We start from the raw sequence: 18377 nt of genomic DNA, 5'->3' as shown, positions 1-18377 counted from the left end.
CCGGGCTCCTGATCCGACCGGGCCCCTGATCCGACTGGGCCCCTGATCCGACCGGGCTCCTGATCCGACCGGGCCCCTGATCCGACCGGGCCCCTGATCCGACCGGGCCCCGGATCCGACCGGGCCCCTGATCCGACCGGGCCCCGGATCCGACCGGGCCCCTGATCCGAACGGGCCCCGGATCCGAACGGGCCCCGGATCCGACCGGGCCCCTGATCCGACCGGGCCCCGGATCCGACCGGGCCCCTGATCCGACCGGGCCCCGGATCCGACCGGGCCCCGGATCCGACCGGGCCCCTGATCCGACCGGGCCCCTGATCCGACCGGGCCCCGGATCCGACCGGGCCCCTGATCCGACCGGGCCCCTGATCCGACCGGGCTCCTGATCCGACCGGGCCCCTGATCCGACCGGGCCCCTGATCCGACCGGGCTCCTGATCCGACCGGGCCCCTGATCCGACCGGGCCCCTGATCCGACCGGGCCCCTGATCCGACCGGGCCCCTGATCCGACCGGGCCCCTGATCATATCTAATCCCTCCACTGCAGCAGAAAACGTTCCAATGCAGAACCGGACAACATGGCCGACAAATTTCCGGGAATAAATTCTTACTGGGCTGCACAGTGGCTCAGTGGTAGACCTGTTGCCTTGCAGCAGAAGGTTCTGGGTTCGATTCCCGGTCTTTCTGCATGGAGTCTCCATGTTCTCCCTGCATGGTGGGTTTTCTCCAGGTACTCCGGTTTCCTCCCACAGTCCAGAAACATGACTGTCAGGTTAATTGGTCTGTCTAAATTGCCCCTAGGTGTGAGTGAGTGAGTGCATGGTTGTGTGTCTCTGTGTTGCCGAGCGACAGACTGGTGACCTGTCCAGGTGACCTGTCCAGGCGACCCCGCCTCTCACCTGGAACGTTATCTGGAGAGGCAGCAGCACCTCCTGACCCCATTAAGGGACCAGGGTGTTAGAAAATGGATGGATGGAAATTCTTTACTTTGATGTTTTCCCAGGTTTTCCCAAAATTAGACTTTGCAAAAGTTTTCACACCCCTCGAACTTTTTTACGGTTTGTAAAGGAATCGGTCGGATCGGTTCCAACAGTTTGTACAAATAATCGGACCACAGATTCTCAGTTATTAGGTCTGGACATTGACCAGAACTCGTCGTTCTTCCAGTCGTCCCACTTGGACGTCTTTATTGGTTTATAATTAATTATTTACAAATTCCCAGACTGACGGTGAATCGCTGGATCCCAGGAAATGTGCAGAAAACTCTGAACAGAACCGTGTCCAGATGGCAGATTGGTCAGTTTAACTCTGCTTTAAACCTCTATCAGAGAGAAGCTGGCCCACAGCATCATGCAGCCTCCACCGAACTCTACTTAACTTTGGACTGAGCAGTTTTCCTATTGGAACCGACACAACTTATGAAATATAACTTGGAAAAAGACGTTTTCCGGTTGAACACGTACCGTCCAGAAACGCAGCGAAGAGATAATTAACAGAAACGTTTTGCTCCCCACTGAACTCAACTGTGATTAACTTCTGCTTCACGTCGAGTCATGAAAGCTACGATGATCGAACTCGGCATCAAACTGACAAGTTGGTTGAATCATATGGAGCTAAATTGGGGCCATTAAGAATGTCGGATTTTTTACAAACTGTAAATAAGTGTGGGGACTGAAAAAAGGTTTTGAAGCTGAAAAATAATTTGCATCTGGAAATTTTTTTTAAGCGTAATTTTGAAACGGAAAAAATAAGTTTTAATACTTGGGGAGGGGGGGGGTTGGGGGGGGGGCAAATGTTCAGATTCACGGTTCAGTACAATTTTTGTTTATTTTTCCCCCCCACAAACTTTTTGGCCCCAATTTTGCTCCATAGAATCCCCCAAACATTCTCTCGCTGTGCATCAGTTTGTCCACAGCCTGGATTTTATCAACGCAGTCTTTACTGAGACAATGTGTTGGTCCGTCTTTTATTTTCTGCCCATGCTGAAGGTGGCGCCATCACGTCTTCTGTCTGTCTCTGCAGCAGTGTGGAGCGCGCTCACTGGTGATCACCTGCTGGAGGCGGAGTCAGACCGACGGGGTCATGTGGTAACCAGGACTCCACTCTGAGGACAAGATGTCTGCCGGTTCAGGCTCCGCCCCCCGGCGCCATCCATGGATCTGGTAAGAAAAAAAAGCAGCGAGACGAAATGATTCATGTTCAGAGTTTAACTTCCAGAAATGGGATCAGATTTTACATTGCTGAAGTCAAACATTGGACTGTAGCCATGGTAACAGGCTCCGTCTCGTCTCACCTGTGTCTCTTCTTCTACAGGTGTTTCCTGGCTCTGATCACAGCTCCTCCTGGAGGTCAAGGGGTGAGTCCAACTTTCTGTTCCAAGAGTTAGACAAGATGGATGGATGGATGGATGGATGGATGGGTTGTTTCATGAATGGATGAATGGATGGATGGTTTCATGAATGGATGGATGGATGGATGGGTTGTTTCATGAATGGATGAATGGATGGATGGTTTCATGAATGGATGAATGGATGGATGGGTTGTTTCATGAATGGATGGATGGATGGATGGTTTCATGAATGGATGAATGGATGGATGGGTTGTTGGATGGATGGATGGATGGGTTGTTTCATGGATGGATGGATGGATGGATGGATGGATGGATGGATGGATGGATGGATGGATGGATGGATGGGTTGTTTCATGGATGGATGGATGGATGGATGGGTTGTTTCATGGATGGATGGATGGATGGATGGATGGATGGATGGATGGATGGATGGATGGATGGATGGGTTGTTTCATGAATGGATGGATGGATGGATGGATGGATGGATGGATGGGTTGTTTCATGGATGGATGGATGGATGGATGGATGGATGGATGGATGGGTTGTTTCATGAATGGATCAATTACTGGATGGTCCTCATTATGTCCCCTATGTGGTTGCCATGGTGACGTCTCTCATCCTCAGACCTGCAGAGCAGCAACTCGTTTCCTGCGGTTTATTTGTGGAGGATCTGAAGCTGCAGGAGGTTTCACAGAAACGTGAACCGTATCCATGGAAACAACCGAGCGTTGCACAGGGCCAGGTGTTCCTCCTGGATCACACACCGGTCGTCCATCTTTCTGCATGATTAACTGACTAGAAGACGGAAACAAAGGAAGACGAACATTTGCAGATTAGATTCATTTTGTGAGCAGCAGCCGGTTAGATGCATAGAGCCAATCGGTGGGAGGACGACAGAGGGCTGGTGCTGGTCAGCGGTTACTGGGTCCAGATTGGGGCGCAGTCGGGACATTAGAGCAGTGATGGAGGATAACTGGGTGGAGGGAGGATGGTGTTCTCTGAACAAAGTCATGACAGCAGATAAACCATGCCTCACTGATAACCTCGTTTACACAACGCTGCAGGAATGCGGCTGCTACACAAACACTGCTGCATGCGAGGAAACTCACCGTCTGGGGCCCACAGGGAAAAGAAAACACAGTCAGGACATCAACAGGGACACTGAGTGTGGGACATATGAGCAGGGACAGCCCAGATTAGCTCCTCTCTGTCTGATGTTGTTTTATTACCGGCAGGAGTCGGGACAGAAAGTCCCGCTTCAGACGGACTCTTCAGGCCAGAACGTTGGGTTCAGTCAGAACAGCTACAGGAGACCTTCGGATGTAAAACTTATGATCCCATCGCTCCGAGACAAACCTTCCATCGCTGCCCTGCAGTGAGAAGGTTCTGGGTTCTCACCCGGTACTCTGGCTTCCTCCCGCAGTCTGAAAACATGACTGTTGAGTTAGCTGGTCTGGGCCGGGCTGGGGACCCATCCAGAGTGAACCCTGCCTCTCGCCCAAGAACTGCTGGAGATGAGGCCCCTTGAATCCTGAAGGGACTCCTGGAAGCATTGGGCTTCCAGGAGCCCCAGGAGCTTCCAGGAGCTAGCGCTGAACCAGATTCAGCGCTAGCAAGAGTACAAACTACAGGTTTAGCTAAGAAAAGGCAGCTGCGCTAACACTAAAACAATCATAAACATTAGCTAAAGCATTATGCTAATATTTAGTGAAAGCTAATGCTAAAGTGCTACACTCGCATGTTATTTACTGGAAACAATGCTAATGCACAATAGAAATAAGCAGAAGTTAATGCTAACGTGCTATACCAATATGGTATTTAGGGGAAGCTATGATAAGATGCTAAATTCAGAGAACATAAGGAGAAAAAACAGTACTTTCTTCCCACACTTCAAAATAAGACATGAATATAAACGTCTAACTACTTGAATAATTTTTAGTATCGATACCCAAACCTTTATGTCAAACTTTCTTCCCTCTTCACTGCAGAAGTGAAGAGAGTTTTGTACATCTTTGTTACCAAGAAAAAAAAGGTTTTTATTGTTCAAACAAACTGGATTTGGTGGTTCTCCTCAGGAAGGGACCTGGATATTGTTGTCCTAATGTAAAGCAAATAAAAAAATGGTGGAAAAATACTATCGGAGCAACTTGATAATTTTGCAACTTTAATATTACAGATATTAAAGTTGCTTCGATACCAAGTCTACAATGGAGTATTACACATTGTGTCGCTCTTACTTTAGTTTACTCTTTAAACCTGGTTTTATTTCTATAATCCTTTCACCTTTTGAATGATTGTATTTTCCTCCAGAGCCGTCTCGGTCTTATCAAAGCGTCGGCAGAAGGTAGCGCGTGTTGTCGTGTGTTTAGTCTGTGAAACGGCCCACATGAGCAGCCGTTCTGTCTCCACCGGTTGATTTGGATCAGAGGAACATCTGTCCTCATTCACCTTTTTTTTTGTTGTTGAAAGAGGTAGAAAAAATAGAGCGTGATTGTCTACGACTGATCTGATCAAAAAACCATCAGCTGTCTGCTTCCTAAGAAAATGGGGAAAATCTTTTTTGTTTACATTCTTTCTGTGGAACAAGACACACCAGAACAAAAACATGAGGACAAACTGCGCCTTGTGTTCGAGTCAAACCTTTTAAACTCACCAAAAACAACCTGCCAAGGTGCAGAGAGTCACTTAAAACAGGCGTGTTGAAGGAAACTTACAGGAACCAGAACCCAGCAAAGAACCGATGAAAAACCAGGAGCTGAAACCCTGAGGGAAGGGAAACGAGACGGGAACCGGAGGAGATAATTACAGATGATGTGGAACAGCTGTGGCAGGAAGACCGCAGGAAAACTGGGATTAACACAGACGGCAAAGAAAATATAAGAATACAAAAATAAACTGAGACTAAACATACAGTTTATTACCTGATATGAAACATGCTAGTAATAATAAAAACAGATAAATTAACTGAGTACAGCAGGATAAACGGAAAATAAATAAACATAGCAAAAAGTAAATGATCAAAACAGAAAAATGAGATTTTAAAAGGAGCGGCTAAAGCAAAGGAGGTGGATAAGCAGATTCAGGGCAAAACTTCACAATAAAAGCCTCAAACATTTGATTTTGAAATGACCTCTGGTTTCCAGCTGAAAACCTGAAGCTGTGCGTTGACTCTATAAATCTAGATATGAAACTCTAGATCTATAAATCTAGTTATGAAACTCTAGATCTATAAATCTAGATTGCTCTTTAATAAGTTTTTGTTCAGCTGGAGGAAGTTTTGGCACATCCACACGTTTCTCAGCATCTGCTCAGTGTTTGGATGGGGTGAAAGGTCACCTGGTGACATCATCACGTAGAGCTGTGTATCATCTAGTTATGCTAATGAAGCTAGTGGCAGCATACAGGTTGCAGGCGTCCTGGGATTGAACCTCACCACATGTGACTTTGCTTCAGTGAGAAGTTTCCCATTCTTCTCTCTTTGTGGGTCAGACTGGAACCGGTCCAGTTCTGGAACCGGTCCAGTTCTGGAACCGGTCCAGCTCTCCAATTGCCTTCAGGCCACATGTTCTTCTGGTTTTCCATGAATTTTCCATCATGGATTGCCACATTCTGCACAACGCCCTGCTGCTTGACGGAAGCGGGTCGGGTTTCAGGTTGACCTCCAACTGGGACGAAGCTGGACCGCAGGAAGAACGAGACGAAATGAGAAAACTCTTCTGGATTTGAATGGTTTAGAAAGTAGAACCTGAACTAAAACGAAGCAGAAGTCAAAAGATTCGTGAATCATGTTGAATCATCATGACTTCCTGTCCTCTCCTGGTTTCCAGGGCGACCTGATGGAGCCGTGTGACGGGCGGGACTGCACCACCTGCCAGTGTTTACCTGCCAAAGGAGCCAGGGTGAGTCCTGATCCGGCCAATCACAGCGGTCCGTTTTATATTCCAGTTACTGGAGAGGCGACACGTTCACTGGCGGCTTGGAAACCAGAAACACGGAGCGGCTCTTAGCTACTGGACCGGCGGAGTCGTACAGGAATGAGGGGCTGTTCAGTTAGAGGACAGCAGATTGAACACACACACACACACACACACACACACACCTCCATCACTTCAGAGGACTTAACAACATGTAGCTGCAGGTCAAACTGGAGTAAATGATTTATTTAATAGAGACTCCACAGGTTCAAATCCCAGCCTGGAGTCTCCGTACAAGCATGGCGTCTCTCTGGATACTCCAGCTTCCTTCCTCAGAAACCTGGTGGGTTAACTGGCTGCTGTCTCCGACTGGCTGTATGCATGGATTGTTCTGTCTCTCTGACTGGTGTCCAGTGGCTGCTGGATTTAAAATTACAGCTCAAAGATTAAAATATCACAAAGAAAAGAAGTGATATATTTTTGGTGAAGTTCAAACATTACTGAAACATTTCAATACTTTATTTCTTGTCATTTTTATGATTCCTGTTCACAGAGAATGAAAACAAAAATCAGTTACTCAGAAAATTACAATATCGTGAAAAACTCTTAGCAATTTCATAGAAAGCTGAGTGGAAGGAAAAAGTGTGGTAGAAACAGGGAGAATCTGTTCAGTAATCTGATCTGGATCCACTATGCTCAGATGGGTCCAGAACCTTGGACACTGGAGAGAACCAGGACCAGAACCGGGCTCTTACTCAGAGGTCCAAACTCCAGACGAAAGTACTTTTATCTGGACCTCAAGGTCTCAGTCTGATGGGAGAAAACCAGAACCACAGTCCTGCAGGTCCAGAGTGAAGTTTTCTCAGTCAGTGATGATCTGGGTCACCAGCTGGTTCTGGTTCACTGGGTTCTGTCCGGTCCACAATCAGCCCAGCCATCCTCCAGAACAATTTAGAGTCCTTCATGCTTCCTTCTGCTGGCCCGATTCATGGAGATGCTGGGTTCATTTCCAGCAGGACTTGGTTCTGACCCACACAGCGGTACCAGAATCTGGTCTAAAGACCAGAGTGGTACTGGGCTTGTTGGGCCAGCAAACAGGCCTGACCAGAACCTAATAGGGAACCTATTGAGGATTAGCATGGAAAAGGTGAGAGACGCCAGATAGGATGAAATATTCAGAATCATCAAAATTATGAGACATAAAGAAAATATTCACTCCATGTCTGGTGGGTCTTATATTATTTATTTCAGCTTCAATAAAAACACTGAAGTTTTTTCTCCATTTTGGTTTGTGGCCCTGCATCCTGCTATGACCCCATAAGGATGCGCGGGACCAGGCGACCCACAATGTACCGAAAACAGGAACAGTTAGCAGCCAATGAGACGACAGAGAGAGCGTCATATGACTGTTTGCTTCCTGCTGTCAGGTGCCGAGTAAACAACAACAAAAACAGGACGTCCAGGTCCTAAGCAACCCACTGTGAGTGGCTCAGGATGGCGCTGCGTGTGTGTGTGTTTGTTCAGCTGGGGGCAGCAGACAGGCAGGGGGTTTGTGGTTTGACGTCTGTCTCGGTGATTTCACAGCCAAACGGCTTCAGATAAAGGAGGGTGGACTAGCAGAGATCATTGCTGTCACATCCCATCACACACACACACACACACATTCCGTTCAAAGCTCTTTCACACACACACCTCGGACCTCTGGTCAGACAAACCGAGCTGTATCAGTAAACGCTTCTCCCACTGTCAGGCATGGTGGTGGAAGCATCAATGAGGCTCTAAGCCAGTGGTTCTTAACCTGGGTTCGGTCAAACCCCAGGGGTTCGTTGGAGCCTCTGCCTCTGAGGTAAAGACACACTTGTGTAAAGTCGTGATGACGCCCCGCTTTGCCATCACTTGCTGCAGAGGATCACGTTACATTGCTTAGCCAATCAGAGGATCACGTTACATTGCTGAGCCAATCAGAGGATCACGTTACATTGCTTAGCCAATCAGCACTGAGCTCCTCTCTCAGCATGGATTTGAACTTGTGTCTTTATTTACTTCAGCAAAACTCAGTTTTTACCAAATTCTGTAGCTTTCAGTGAACTTCTAAATCTGCTGCTTAGTCGCATCTTTTCGGACCTGCTACTGCCTCTAGTGGCGTGGGGGAGGTAACACAGCTAATATAATTACATTACTAAATCAGAATACCGCAAAGTATTTATTATTTATTATTAATTTTTCATTCACTTAACAATGTAGAGCTAATTAAATGATCTAAAGACCTTAAAGTGGTTCCAGTTTCTCCCGATGGCCAACTTGTTGAAACTGTGGCACATTTTAAATACCTTGGGTCGTTCAGTCAGATCAACTTTCCTGAAAACACTGACTATATTTTTGAAGAACTGTTCTTAGAGACTCTACCTTTAAGAAGACTTAGTGATCATGGGGTGACCCAACAAGAATCTAGTTGGGTCACCCATATATCTTGAATTTGAAAAAAAAAAAAATCATTTTATTTATCACAAAAGAAGGGTTCAGTGAAGGCGCATATGAATCCGATGGGTTCGGTACCACAAAAAAGGTTAAGAACCACTGCTCTAACGTAACTGATGGTGTTACCGGTTGCCGTGGTAACCATGGTAACAGTGGCCGTTGCAGCATTTTCTTTGGTTCTGTTTTGAAAACCCGATCCATCCAAACGCAGTTGAAGCCATACTGCTGCTTTTTAAATTTCCGCCTTTTAAAATGAGGCTTCCTGAAATTTTCAAAATAAAAATCTTTTTCCTTACTTGCCTTTTCTGCTCTTAAAGCTCATAAAAGACATTTTGAACGGGACATTCAGGCTCTTGGAGCAAAGAGTTTTTCTATCTGTTCATCTTTCCAGAGTTTCTCCGATCATTCCTGAAGCTTCTTTATAAATGTTGACTGTTCACATTAGCGTTAGCTGCTACATGTTTAGCATTGAGCTGCTAGCATAGCTCCACCGATAGGCTAACTCCTTTTAACTTAAACACAACAATAATCTTTTCCAACCGGACTGTTTAGAAGCAGAAGTGAACCTCAGAGGGAAAAGAGAAGACGCTTCATCTCTGCTGTTAGCGGACGTAGCTGTGCATCAGATTTACAGGCGAAACAGAAACACACAAAGGTTCCCGCTCTCAACTTTTTCATATATAAATAGAATATTTGATTTATTGTGCAAAAATTACTTTCAGATGCTGGTAAGTCTTTCCTGGTAACAAAAAGCAGCCAGTAGCGGAGGAGCGCTAGATGAGTCAGTGTTGTGATGTAAACCGACCTGTGGTCAGTAAACACCTGATCCAGGTGATAGCAGCAGTTTCTTCTGCTGAACATTGAGTTACATTAATAATGTAGGCAGCCCAGGTCAGCCGTTTCCCCGGGGCTCACCTCCTCTACGACTCGGTCTCAACATGCTCATGATGGTAGTTTTTGTTTTCCGTTTGAAGCCTCATTACCGAGCAGATATTCCTGCTTCCTCACTGAGCTGCATGGCTCCTCCTGAACTTCTCACCTCCAACAGCAGAACCATGCGGCAAGCTTTCAAAATGGCCGCAAATGCTTTGGCATTTCTGCCACTTGCAGAAGTATTTTGTAGATTCGCAACAATTGTGTTGAATCGATTATTGAAATAATTGTCAACTAGTTTAATAATCGTTCAATCTGCCAATCAGCAGTTAAGTTAAACTATACAACAATATGTGCACATTTTGCATTTAAGATAAAAAAGCTTTTCTCTGTATATCTGTTCTACCCAGAACTTTTTTGTCAGGTTTAGCTTCACCTGGTTCCGAATCTGTAAAAAAAAAAAATCTGCCTTTTGCATCCAATTATTACACAATCCAGAAAATAATCTCCAGATCAGACCTACGCTGTTTTGATGTTCAGTCCAGCAGAAATGCCAGAACCTTTTACAGTTTTTGGCTGCAGATTAATCCTTTGGTATCAAGTGTTTTTACTAAATGACTTTTAGCCAGTAAAATATATATTTTAATTTAAAAAAAAGAAATTGAATTATTTGCATCTTTAAATGTGTTTCCAAATATCTGCATGACGTCAAGATTTTTTAAAACAATTCTCACAATAATTGATAGAATAATCAATTTACTAAAATAATCATTAGTTGCAGCCCTAAAATGTTTATTTGCTAGATGTGATTTTATCTTTTTCATCCAATAAAAACTCAGTTTAGACACAAACCAAAAGTCTGTGGCATTAGATTGTGAACACAGTTCTTTATGTGTGAAAGACACATCAAATGTTCTGGTTTTTGGCCCTTTTGGCCTTCCGTACACGAGGAGCAGGCGATGCAGAGGGGAGATGTTTTTATCGAACGCCTGTGAGATTTAAACACCCCAAATTATTGTTTGCTGACATAGATATATGTGCTCAGAATAGTCTCACTTCCTGCTCAGTCTGGAGTCACATATATGGAGTTAATGAGCAAATAGGAGGGAAAGCGAAGGTGATAAAACGCCCACGGCCCTCACGGAGGTTCAACTGCAGAGATCAAGCAGGGACATGACTGCTACTTTCAGGACAAACATATTTACAAGCACGCCTCAAAAACATTGAATGACATGAAAAATTAAAGCCGTTTTGTCCGGAAATGAAACTACTGGCTTTGTTTTCTTCTTGGAGGTTTTTTGGGCGCGAGGAAAAAAAAAAATCTCCTCAGAACTCAGTCAAAATAAAACTTTAATCTCTTTATGATCAGAAAGAATCATCTTTGTTTTCATCTTCTCTGCATTCATCAGTCTCTGGATCTAAAGCACTTTCCTTTCAGATATAGTTTGTTTTATAGAATCGACAGCATTTTACCCACTTTGGATCATTTGATTAAAACATTATTTATAGTGCTTAATTTTTTCCACATTTCATTATGTTTTAGCCTTTTTTACAATTTAATACGTACATTAATGTGATTTTTCTATTTCTAATAAATTTACAAAAAGTTTAAACTTTTTTTCCACGTTGTCATAATGAAATATTTACATGTAGAACTTTTAGATTAATTTAATAGTTTTGAGAAAAGCTAAACTTCATTTGGGCTTTAACTCTGCTGCAGGTTCAACAACATGCCTTTCTTTGGGGATTAAAATGATTCAGAAAATATTTGTGAATTTGTCTTACAGAAAGGGAAAAACGGTTTTAGTTTGCTTATCGTTTCTCTTTATATTTTTTTTATATGAGAAACTGCAGTCTGTTTGCTAATTTTAGTTTAATTTCTATTAATTTTACAGAATAATAATCCTGCCACTCTTATGTATTATTTTGAGAAAACTGCTCACAGTCAGCTGTGCTGAATTCAAATTGAAACTTTTTATCATTAAATATGTTTATGACATATTTTTTTATTTCTGATTTTGATCTGCAGGTTAACTTCGGAGCTGCTGATCTCAGTTTGCATTTGGCTTGATTTGTGTGACACTGCCCCCGTGTGGTCAGATGATGTCATTGCAGGTTTGGCTCGCTGGACTCTGCTGCAGCAGCTGGTTTGGGCTCTGCTGGTTCTGTCTGTGTGAACAGAACCAGCTGATCGCAGTTCAAATGTGGGTTCATGTTCTGGCTCTCTGTCTCGGTTGGGTCAGTATTGGCTCTAACAACATTCCTTGCCACCAAATTGAGATTTTTAAATGTTTTTTGTTGTGGACCAGGTTCTGTTGGTTTCATTGCCTTAAATCCGTTTTCTGCCGGACACGCTGTTCAAACTGTAATTTAGGTGTCGCACAGTAAACGATCACATCGATCTGTTCTGTATGCGAAACCCAGATGATGAGAATCAACGAGACGAGATTAGGAACCATCAATACTTGTAGGACAGATTGCTGAGGGGAATGTAAGGACTTTCAAAGCATGAAAAATACATGGGAGGAAATGACATGGCCTTGGGTAAGAATTAGGGACTGAATCTTACCCAGCTGACTGGAATTATGGGAAACGAAGGAATTTGTCTTTTATGACGTAGGAGCAAGGTTGCATCTAAAACCAGCAGGACGGTAACTCTCCAGGACCGGGGCTGGACGCCGCAACGTTTTGCTTGGTCATGGGTCACTGTGTTGCATCAGGCGTTGAAGCTTCTAATAGTTTTATGTTCTGCAGGGTTTCCCAGGTCCTCTGGGTCTGCAGGGGCCTCAGGGGCCTCCAGGCTTCCCGGGCGGACCGGGACTTCCAGGGCAGAAGGGCGGTAGAGGAGCCGAGGGGCCGATGGGAGGTTTTGGGGCAAAAGGAGATGCTGTGAGTAAACAACCGTTCTAACTGTAAAAGCAGAAAACCCAAGTAACATTCTTGAAGTCCAACATGGTGAACGTCTTGTGGGTTCAGGGCCCCGCCGGTCTGCACGGTTTTTCGGGTTTGGACGGAGTCCCGGTAAGAGTCCTCGCCCCTATCGGCATCCCACAGCCGCTGGAGCGCAGAACCCTTCAGCTTCTCTTTGTGTCTGTTCAGGGCCTCCCCGGCCCGGCTGGAGGGCCTGGTCATCCAGGTCTGGACGGATGCAACGGTACCAGAGGAATCCGGGGGAATCCGGGGCTTCCAGGGGAACAGGGCCCTAATGGAGAACCGGTAAAAGCACTGGCTGATTGTCACTGTTTGACGCCATGTTGAGGCAAAAGGATCTCACGTCCTGTGCTGCTGTGCAGGGTTTTACCGGTCCGAAGGGACGTAAAGGAGAGCCATCGGCCAACTTCACCCAGTACCCCGGAGCTCCTGTAAGTACAGCTGACCCGCAGCATCATGTTCTGGTACGTTCAGCCCGCCTGACCGCAGTGTTTGGGTCCAACAGGGCGACGCCGGGCCCAGCGGACTGCCGGGTCTGCAGGTGAGTCGGCCTGAATGCAGCCGAGTGCGTCATTGTTCTGCTTCTGCTTCAGGTTTCTGTCTCTGCCTGCAGGGGGAAGATGGTCTGCCGGGCCCAACCGGACCCGCCGGTCCAACCGGATCAGCTGGACCCGATGTGAGTCACTCCACTTCATTTCAGCTCACCGCAGCTAAACTCAGTTGGAAACATGTAATTCAGTTCAGTCCACCTTAAATCGATTTATACATTTTATTAACTTTTAATGAAACACCTTCAGTTGAATTCAGTTCAAATAATTTTTCGTTCATTACAAAAAGTAGTTCACTTCTGTTCAGTTTGACTTGTTGTAGTTCAGTTCAACACAGTTTGGATCAATTCCCTGAATTTGAGGTTTGGTTCCCTGGTGAGTAAATAAAACGTTTAAACTGATTGTGTCTCCTCAGGGCCCTCCTGGTTCACCCGGATCAAGGGGCCCGCCTGTGAGTCACAACCTGCCAGCTATTAATTCATGTTATTATTTTAGGACCACAGTCAGCAGTTTTAACTCTTTTTACAGTTTTAATGTGATTTTGAAGCATAAAACTGTTTACAGCTTTCTGTCAGTTATTGATCGATTATCTCTCCAGCTGGATGTTCTGATGTCGGCTCATGTTTTTGTTTTAGGGTCAAAAAGGTCGATTACTGCCGGGACCGAAAGGAGACGAGGTACAGAGACTGTTTACAGAGTTAATGTAGCGCCACCTGGTGGTTCATCCATCAGCCCACGCCCCAGAAATATTACATCACATTGGCCACGCCCCCTTCACGTCACAGCCCTCTTATTCCCTCTTTTCATTGCGGCTCAGCAGGTAAAGTTGTTGTCTTGCAGTCAGAAGGTTGAAGGTTCGATTCCAGTTTCCTCTTGCCCCACGTCCATAAGGCGCTCACCTGCTTCAGGCCGTCAGAATGACTGCAGCAGCTCTAAATACGTTCAGTCCATTTACCATTGACCACGCCCCCTTTGGACCGCCCCCTGTGGCCGCGCCCCTCAGTTACACCACAGAATAATATGTTGAACATGGCCGACCTTCCTCAGGCCTTGCATTGCCCCCTATAGGTCGGTCAGTGCATTACATCACTGCTGATCTTTACTGGGGGTCAACTGAGCTCTGTTCCAGCTCTGACCTGCATTAACCAAACTTTTTCCGTTTCCTGTGTAATCCACAGGGAGACCAGGGCCCCCAGGGGCCTCCGGGGCCCTTCGAGTACATCGACCCTCCAGAGGACTTGTACATAAAAGGGGAGAAGGTCAGAGGACATTTAGTCTTCCTTTGCTTTATTTTGTTGTGTTTTTGTTGGTTTTAAATGTTCTGTATTTTTTATTTAGTTTATTTAGTTCTAACGTTTTAAATATTCTGTTCTCATCGTCGGGTTCCCATGTCAGGGTAGAAAACTGGAGTCTCAGTTCTAGTTTCACTTCCTATCGCTGGATTTTTATTGAATTTCTCTTTATAAACATGACATGATAAAAAAATTAATGGAGTTAATTCCAGGGTCTGAAATTAATTATTCATATTTTAATCAGCAGCTTTTTACATTTTTGCTGCTAAATGATTGACTACACTCACCGGCCACTTTATTAGGTACACCCGTCCAGCTGCTCATTAACGCAAATGTTGAATCAGCCAATCACATGGCAGCAACTTGATGCATTTCGGCACGTAGACACGACCGAGAAAATCCGCTGCAGTTCAAACCGAGCATCAGAACGGAGAAGAAAGGAGGTTCAAGTGACTCCGAACGTGGAGTGGTTGTTGGAACCAGACGGGCTGGTCTGAGTATTTCAGAAACTGCTGATCTACTGGGATTGTCACCCACAACCATCTCTAGGTTTTGCAGAGAATGGTCCGAAAAAGACAGTATCCAGTGAGCAGCAGTTCTGTGTGCATAAATGTCTTGTTGAGGTCGGAGGTCATAGGAGAACGGACTGGTTTGAGCTGGTAGAACGGGAATAGTAGCTCAAATAACCACCCATTACAACCGAGGTCTGCTCTCTGAGCAATGTTTCCAGTACCTTGTTGAATCTCTGCCACTGAGGATTAAGGCAGTTCTGAAGGGGGTCCAACCTGGCACTAGCAAGGTGTACCTAATAAAGTGGCCGGTGAGTGTAAATGGCCGTATGAGCTCAGCAACAAAGAAAGTTTTTAATCTTCATCCATCAGATTGGCGCAGTTTCAGGAAGTCCTGATCATCCCTGGAGCTTCTTTAGAGCTAGCTGCTACATGTTAGCATTGAGACGCTGTTTTAGCCTAGCATAGCTTCGCTGCTAGGCTAACTCCTTTTAGCACAACTTGAACACAACAGTAGTCTTTCCAGAATCCAATCAGATCGTTCAGAAGCGGAAATTAATGCTCAGTGGGCAAAGAGAAGATGTTGAAAATGTTGCTAAACAGAAGCTGAAGCAGATTTTCTTAGTCTGATTAATGAACCTTCGCTCCAGGATTTAAAAAGGGTGGACATTTTTTAAGGTTGTCCTAAATGAGGTCTGGTTGTTTCTCTCAGGGATCTCCGGGGGAACCAGGACAGCGTGGCGTTCAGGGACTCCCGGTAAGGTAGAATATTTATCAACCCGCTGACCGTTTATGTTTGAAGAGAATTTCCCCGATTCTGATGTTGATGCTGCTAAATATGCCAGAATAAGAGCCATTTTGGATCCTGTAGTGACCACTGGTGTGGGCCGTGATCAGGAAGTTCTGTTCTGGTTTCAGAGTCGGGATGCGCCGCCTGGGATCAAAGGAGAGATGGGGATTGTTGGATTTCCAGGAGCCAGAGTACGTTTCCTTCGATCCGTTCCAGAAGTTTACCCAGCTTCGGTTGCTGCTTGAGTTTGGTTTTTCTTCCAGGGGGATTCTGGTCGACCCGGTCCGTCCGGACGGAAAGGCGCCTGGGTGAGTCAGAGCAGAAACGCTGGTCCAGTCTGATGGTTCCGGGTCGGGTTAATTAAAGGTGTTTTGGGGTTTTCAGGGGACGAAAGGGAGCCAGGGTCTCCCAGGACTGATAGGTCAAGAAGGTTTTAAGGTCAGTTGGGTTTGTTACCCAGGTTCTGAAACTGAGTCCAGTCAAAGTCGTTATTCTGGAGGAAACAGGACGGATTTAAAGGAACGTCTTATTTAAGCTCTTTGTTGTGATATGACTCTTTGTTTCCAGGGCTTTGCTGGTGATCCGGGCCCTAAAGGCCCCCCTGTGATTGATGATGTCACTCACATAGGTACGGATCAATACACCAATCAGCGAACGGTCAGTTTGGTTTCTGAGCTTCCTGTCTTCCAGGTGACACCGGGGACCCTGGGTTCCCTGGGGGAAGGGGCCCTCCTGGTGACATGGGGCCAATGGGAACGCTTGGTCCCCCTGGATTCCCAGGATCATCAACACCAGGTCAGTAAAATCATTCAGCATTAAACATCAAAGCTGATTTTCAACAGGAAAGCATCCAATCAACTATCAGAGCCAACGATTGTAGGGTGATGTCATAAAGAGGGATGATGGTGGTCTAGTCAAATCCATGTTACTATGAAGGACTGAAGGCAGCAGGACAGTGTTGGTGTTAGCTGCAGTAAATATTTGCTCACATTCAGGATGAATATGAACAAAAAGGCTGTTAATTATAAAGTTAGTCAAAATGAACAACAATTATTTTTTGGGTTTTTTTACAAGAGAAACAAAATGGCCTTTCAAAATTATATTAACACAATTTTATCAATTAATTTGCTAGTCACAGTTTCAAACTAAACGTTTAACCAACTAAGTATTTAGGTCCAAAGTAAATAAACAAATTCTTCAATTTGAAGCTAAACTTGCTAGCTAAATGTTTATCTCCAAAATAAATATTAAGTTAGAAAGCTAAATATTTAGCTAGCAAACTAATATTTTGCTTATAGACTAAATATTTAACCACTAAATTAAACATTTAGCTAGCAAGACAAATATCCCGCTAGCGCTAGCTTACTGTTCAGACTGTTCAGGTTCAGGTGGGATGAGTTTCGTGTCTTAGGTCCATCTTCAGGACAGTCTCTGTGGTTTTCTTCAGGACTTAAAGGTTTTGATGGTCCGAAGGGCGAACCTGGGTACAAAGGGGAGAGAGGAGATCCGGGTCAGACTACAGACGAAGTGGCACATGGAGAACCTGGAAAACCGGGACGGCGGGGACATCGAGGGCCGAAGGGACTGCAGGGCCTCCCAGGTACCACATCGGTTTCTGGTCCCTGCGGCTTCCAGCGGTCAGTCCTCCATGTTTGGCCTCCCTCTCTGCAGGAACGGTCTGTCTTAAAGGAGACAAAGGAGGCAATGGAGAGCCAGGTGATGGGGGCATTCCAGGGCCGAGAGGCAATGATGGCAGTAAGGGTGAGTGATGATCGTTTCTTTTTTTAAACGTGTCTGAAATGAAAGAAAAAACATGCTCCTGTGAGGAACCCCTCAGTGTCAGATTAGCTCTGACCTCAACCGTTGCGTTTCAGGTGTTCCTGGTGAATGTCTATGTAAATCTACTGACCTGAAGGGCCCTCAAGGGCCTCCAGGGCCTAAAGGGCTTCCAGGGTCAAGAGGACAGCCCGGACCCCCAGGCCTCAAAGGAGAGATGGGTTACTCTGGAGACTCGGGAGCGGAGGGGGTCCAGGTGAGTTTCTCAACAAAAACATGGGAGGAAATCTCATATGAGCTCAGACTGAAGCGGCAGGTTGTTTTTCCTGCAGGGAGCGAAGGGCTTCAGGGGCCCCAACGGCCAGAAAGGACGGAAAGGTTTCACTGTGGGCGGCTTGAAAGGCGAGTTCATCACATTTACAGTTTTATTCCAGATAATTAAATTAAAGCAAATTGAGAGAATGTGAGGAACGTCAGCAGTCTCTGAACTTCCCGTTTCCCTCTGGAGCTTCACGTTTGGGTTTTGTTTCCTTACTGCTGTAGATGTTTCAGTTTATTTAAGTTTGACATATCACCAAACTTCTGACCTTTAGCAGATTTTTTTTTTCTTTCCTTTGAATTATTTTGTTCAAAAAACAAAGTTTAATGTCTATAAAATACTTTAATAACACATTAATATGACAAACAGAAAGAATAATAAACCAAAAAACTGCAAAAATGATCAATAAATCATTTTCAGGAAGAGTTGAGAAACTATGATACAAAAATAAAATGAAATTTCAAGATGAAATCTGAAACTAAATTACTGAACTCACCACAGCGTTATCGGTCCGATTCAATACTGACGTCGTATCAATATTTGGATCAATCTGCCCACTTCTTCCCACCCGCAAAATCTCACCAAGTAAATCTGGTCT

At 45.2% G+C, this 18377-nt stretch overlaps 1 protein-coding gene across 1 annotated transcript in view; it reads left to right on the top strand.

Moving 5' to 3' along the window:
• col4a4 (collagen, type IV, alpha 4) overlaps positions 1 to 18377 on the top strand; it is a 38500-nt gene that overhangs the window by 2591 nt on the left and 17532 nt on the right. The window contains exons 2-23 of the mRNA XM_008426817.3: positions 2022 to 2161; positions 2313 to 2355; positions 6177 to 6248; positions 12369 to 12503; positions 12591 to 12635; positions 12714 to 12830; positions 12908 to 12976; positions 13051 to 13086; positions 13159 to 13221; positions 13509 to 13544; positions 13729 to 13770; positions 14272 to 14352; positions 15607 to 15651; positions 15813 to 15875; positions 15948 to 15992; positions 16069 to 16122; positions 16252 to 16312; positions 16375 to 16479; positions 17132 to 17284; positions 17356 to 17445; positions 17559 to 17716; positions 17793 to 17862. Of these exons, the coding sequence (XP_008425039.2) occupies positions 2115 to 2161; positions 2313 to 2355; positions 6177 to 6248; positions 12369 to 12503; positions 12591 to 12635; positions 12714 to 12830; positions 12908 to 12976; positions 13051 to 13086; positions 13159 to 13221; positions 13509 to 13544; positions 13729 to 13770; positions 14272 to 14352; positions 15607 to 15651; positions 15813 to 15875; positions 15948 to 15992; positions 16069 to 16122; positions 16252 to 16312; positions 16375 to 16479; positions 17132 to 17284; positions 17356 to 17445; positions 17559 to 17716; positions 17793 to 17862 (1630 nt within the window). The 5' untranslated portion in view covers positions 2022 to 2114. The remainder of the gene's footprint in view (positions 1 to 2021; positions 2162 to 2312; positions 2356 to 6176; positions 6249 to 12368; positions 12504 to 12590; positions 12636 to 12713; positions 12831 to 12907; positions 12977 to 13050; positions 13087 to 13158; positions 13222 to 13508; positions 13545 to 13728; positions 13771 to 14271; positions 14353 to 15606; positions 15652 to 15812; positions 15876 to 15947; positions 15993 to 16068; positions 16123 to 16251; positions 16313 to 16374; positions 16480 to 17131; positions 17285 to 17355; positions 17446 to 17558; positions 17717 to 17792; positions 17863 to 18377) is intronic.

This window comes from Poecilia reticulata, chromosome 13 (genome assembly GCF_904066995.2).
Source record: "Poecilia reticulata chromosome 13, P_reticulata-male-v2, whole genome shotgun sequence".
In the NCBI taxonomy this organism is placed as follows: domain Eukaryota; kingdom Metazoa; phylum Chordata; class Actinopteri; order Cyprinodontiformes; family Poeciliidae; genus Poecilia; species Poecilia reticulata.
This window is presented reverse-complemented; position numbering and strand designations above follow the sequence as displayed.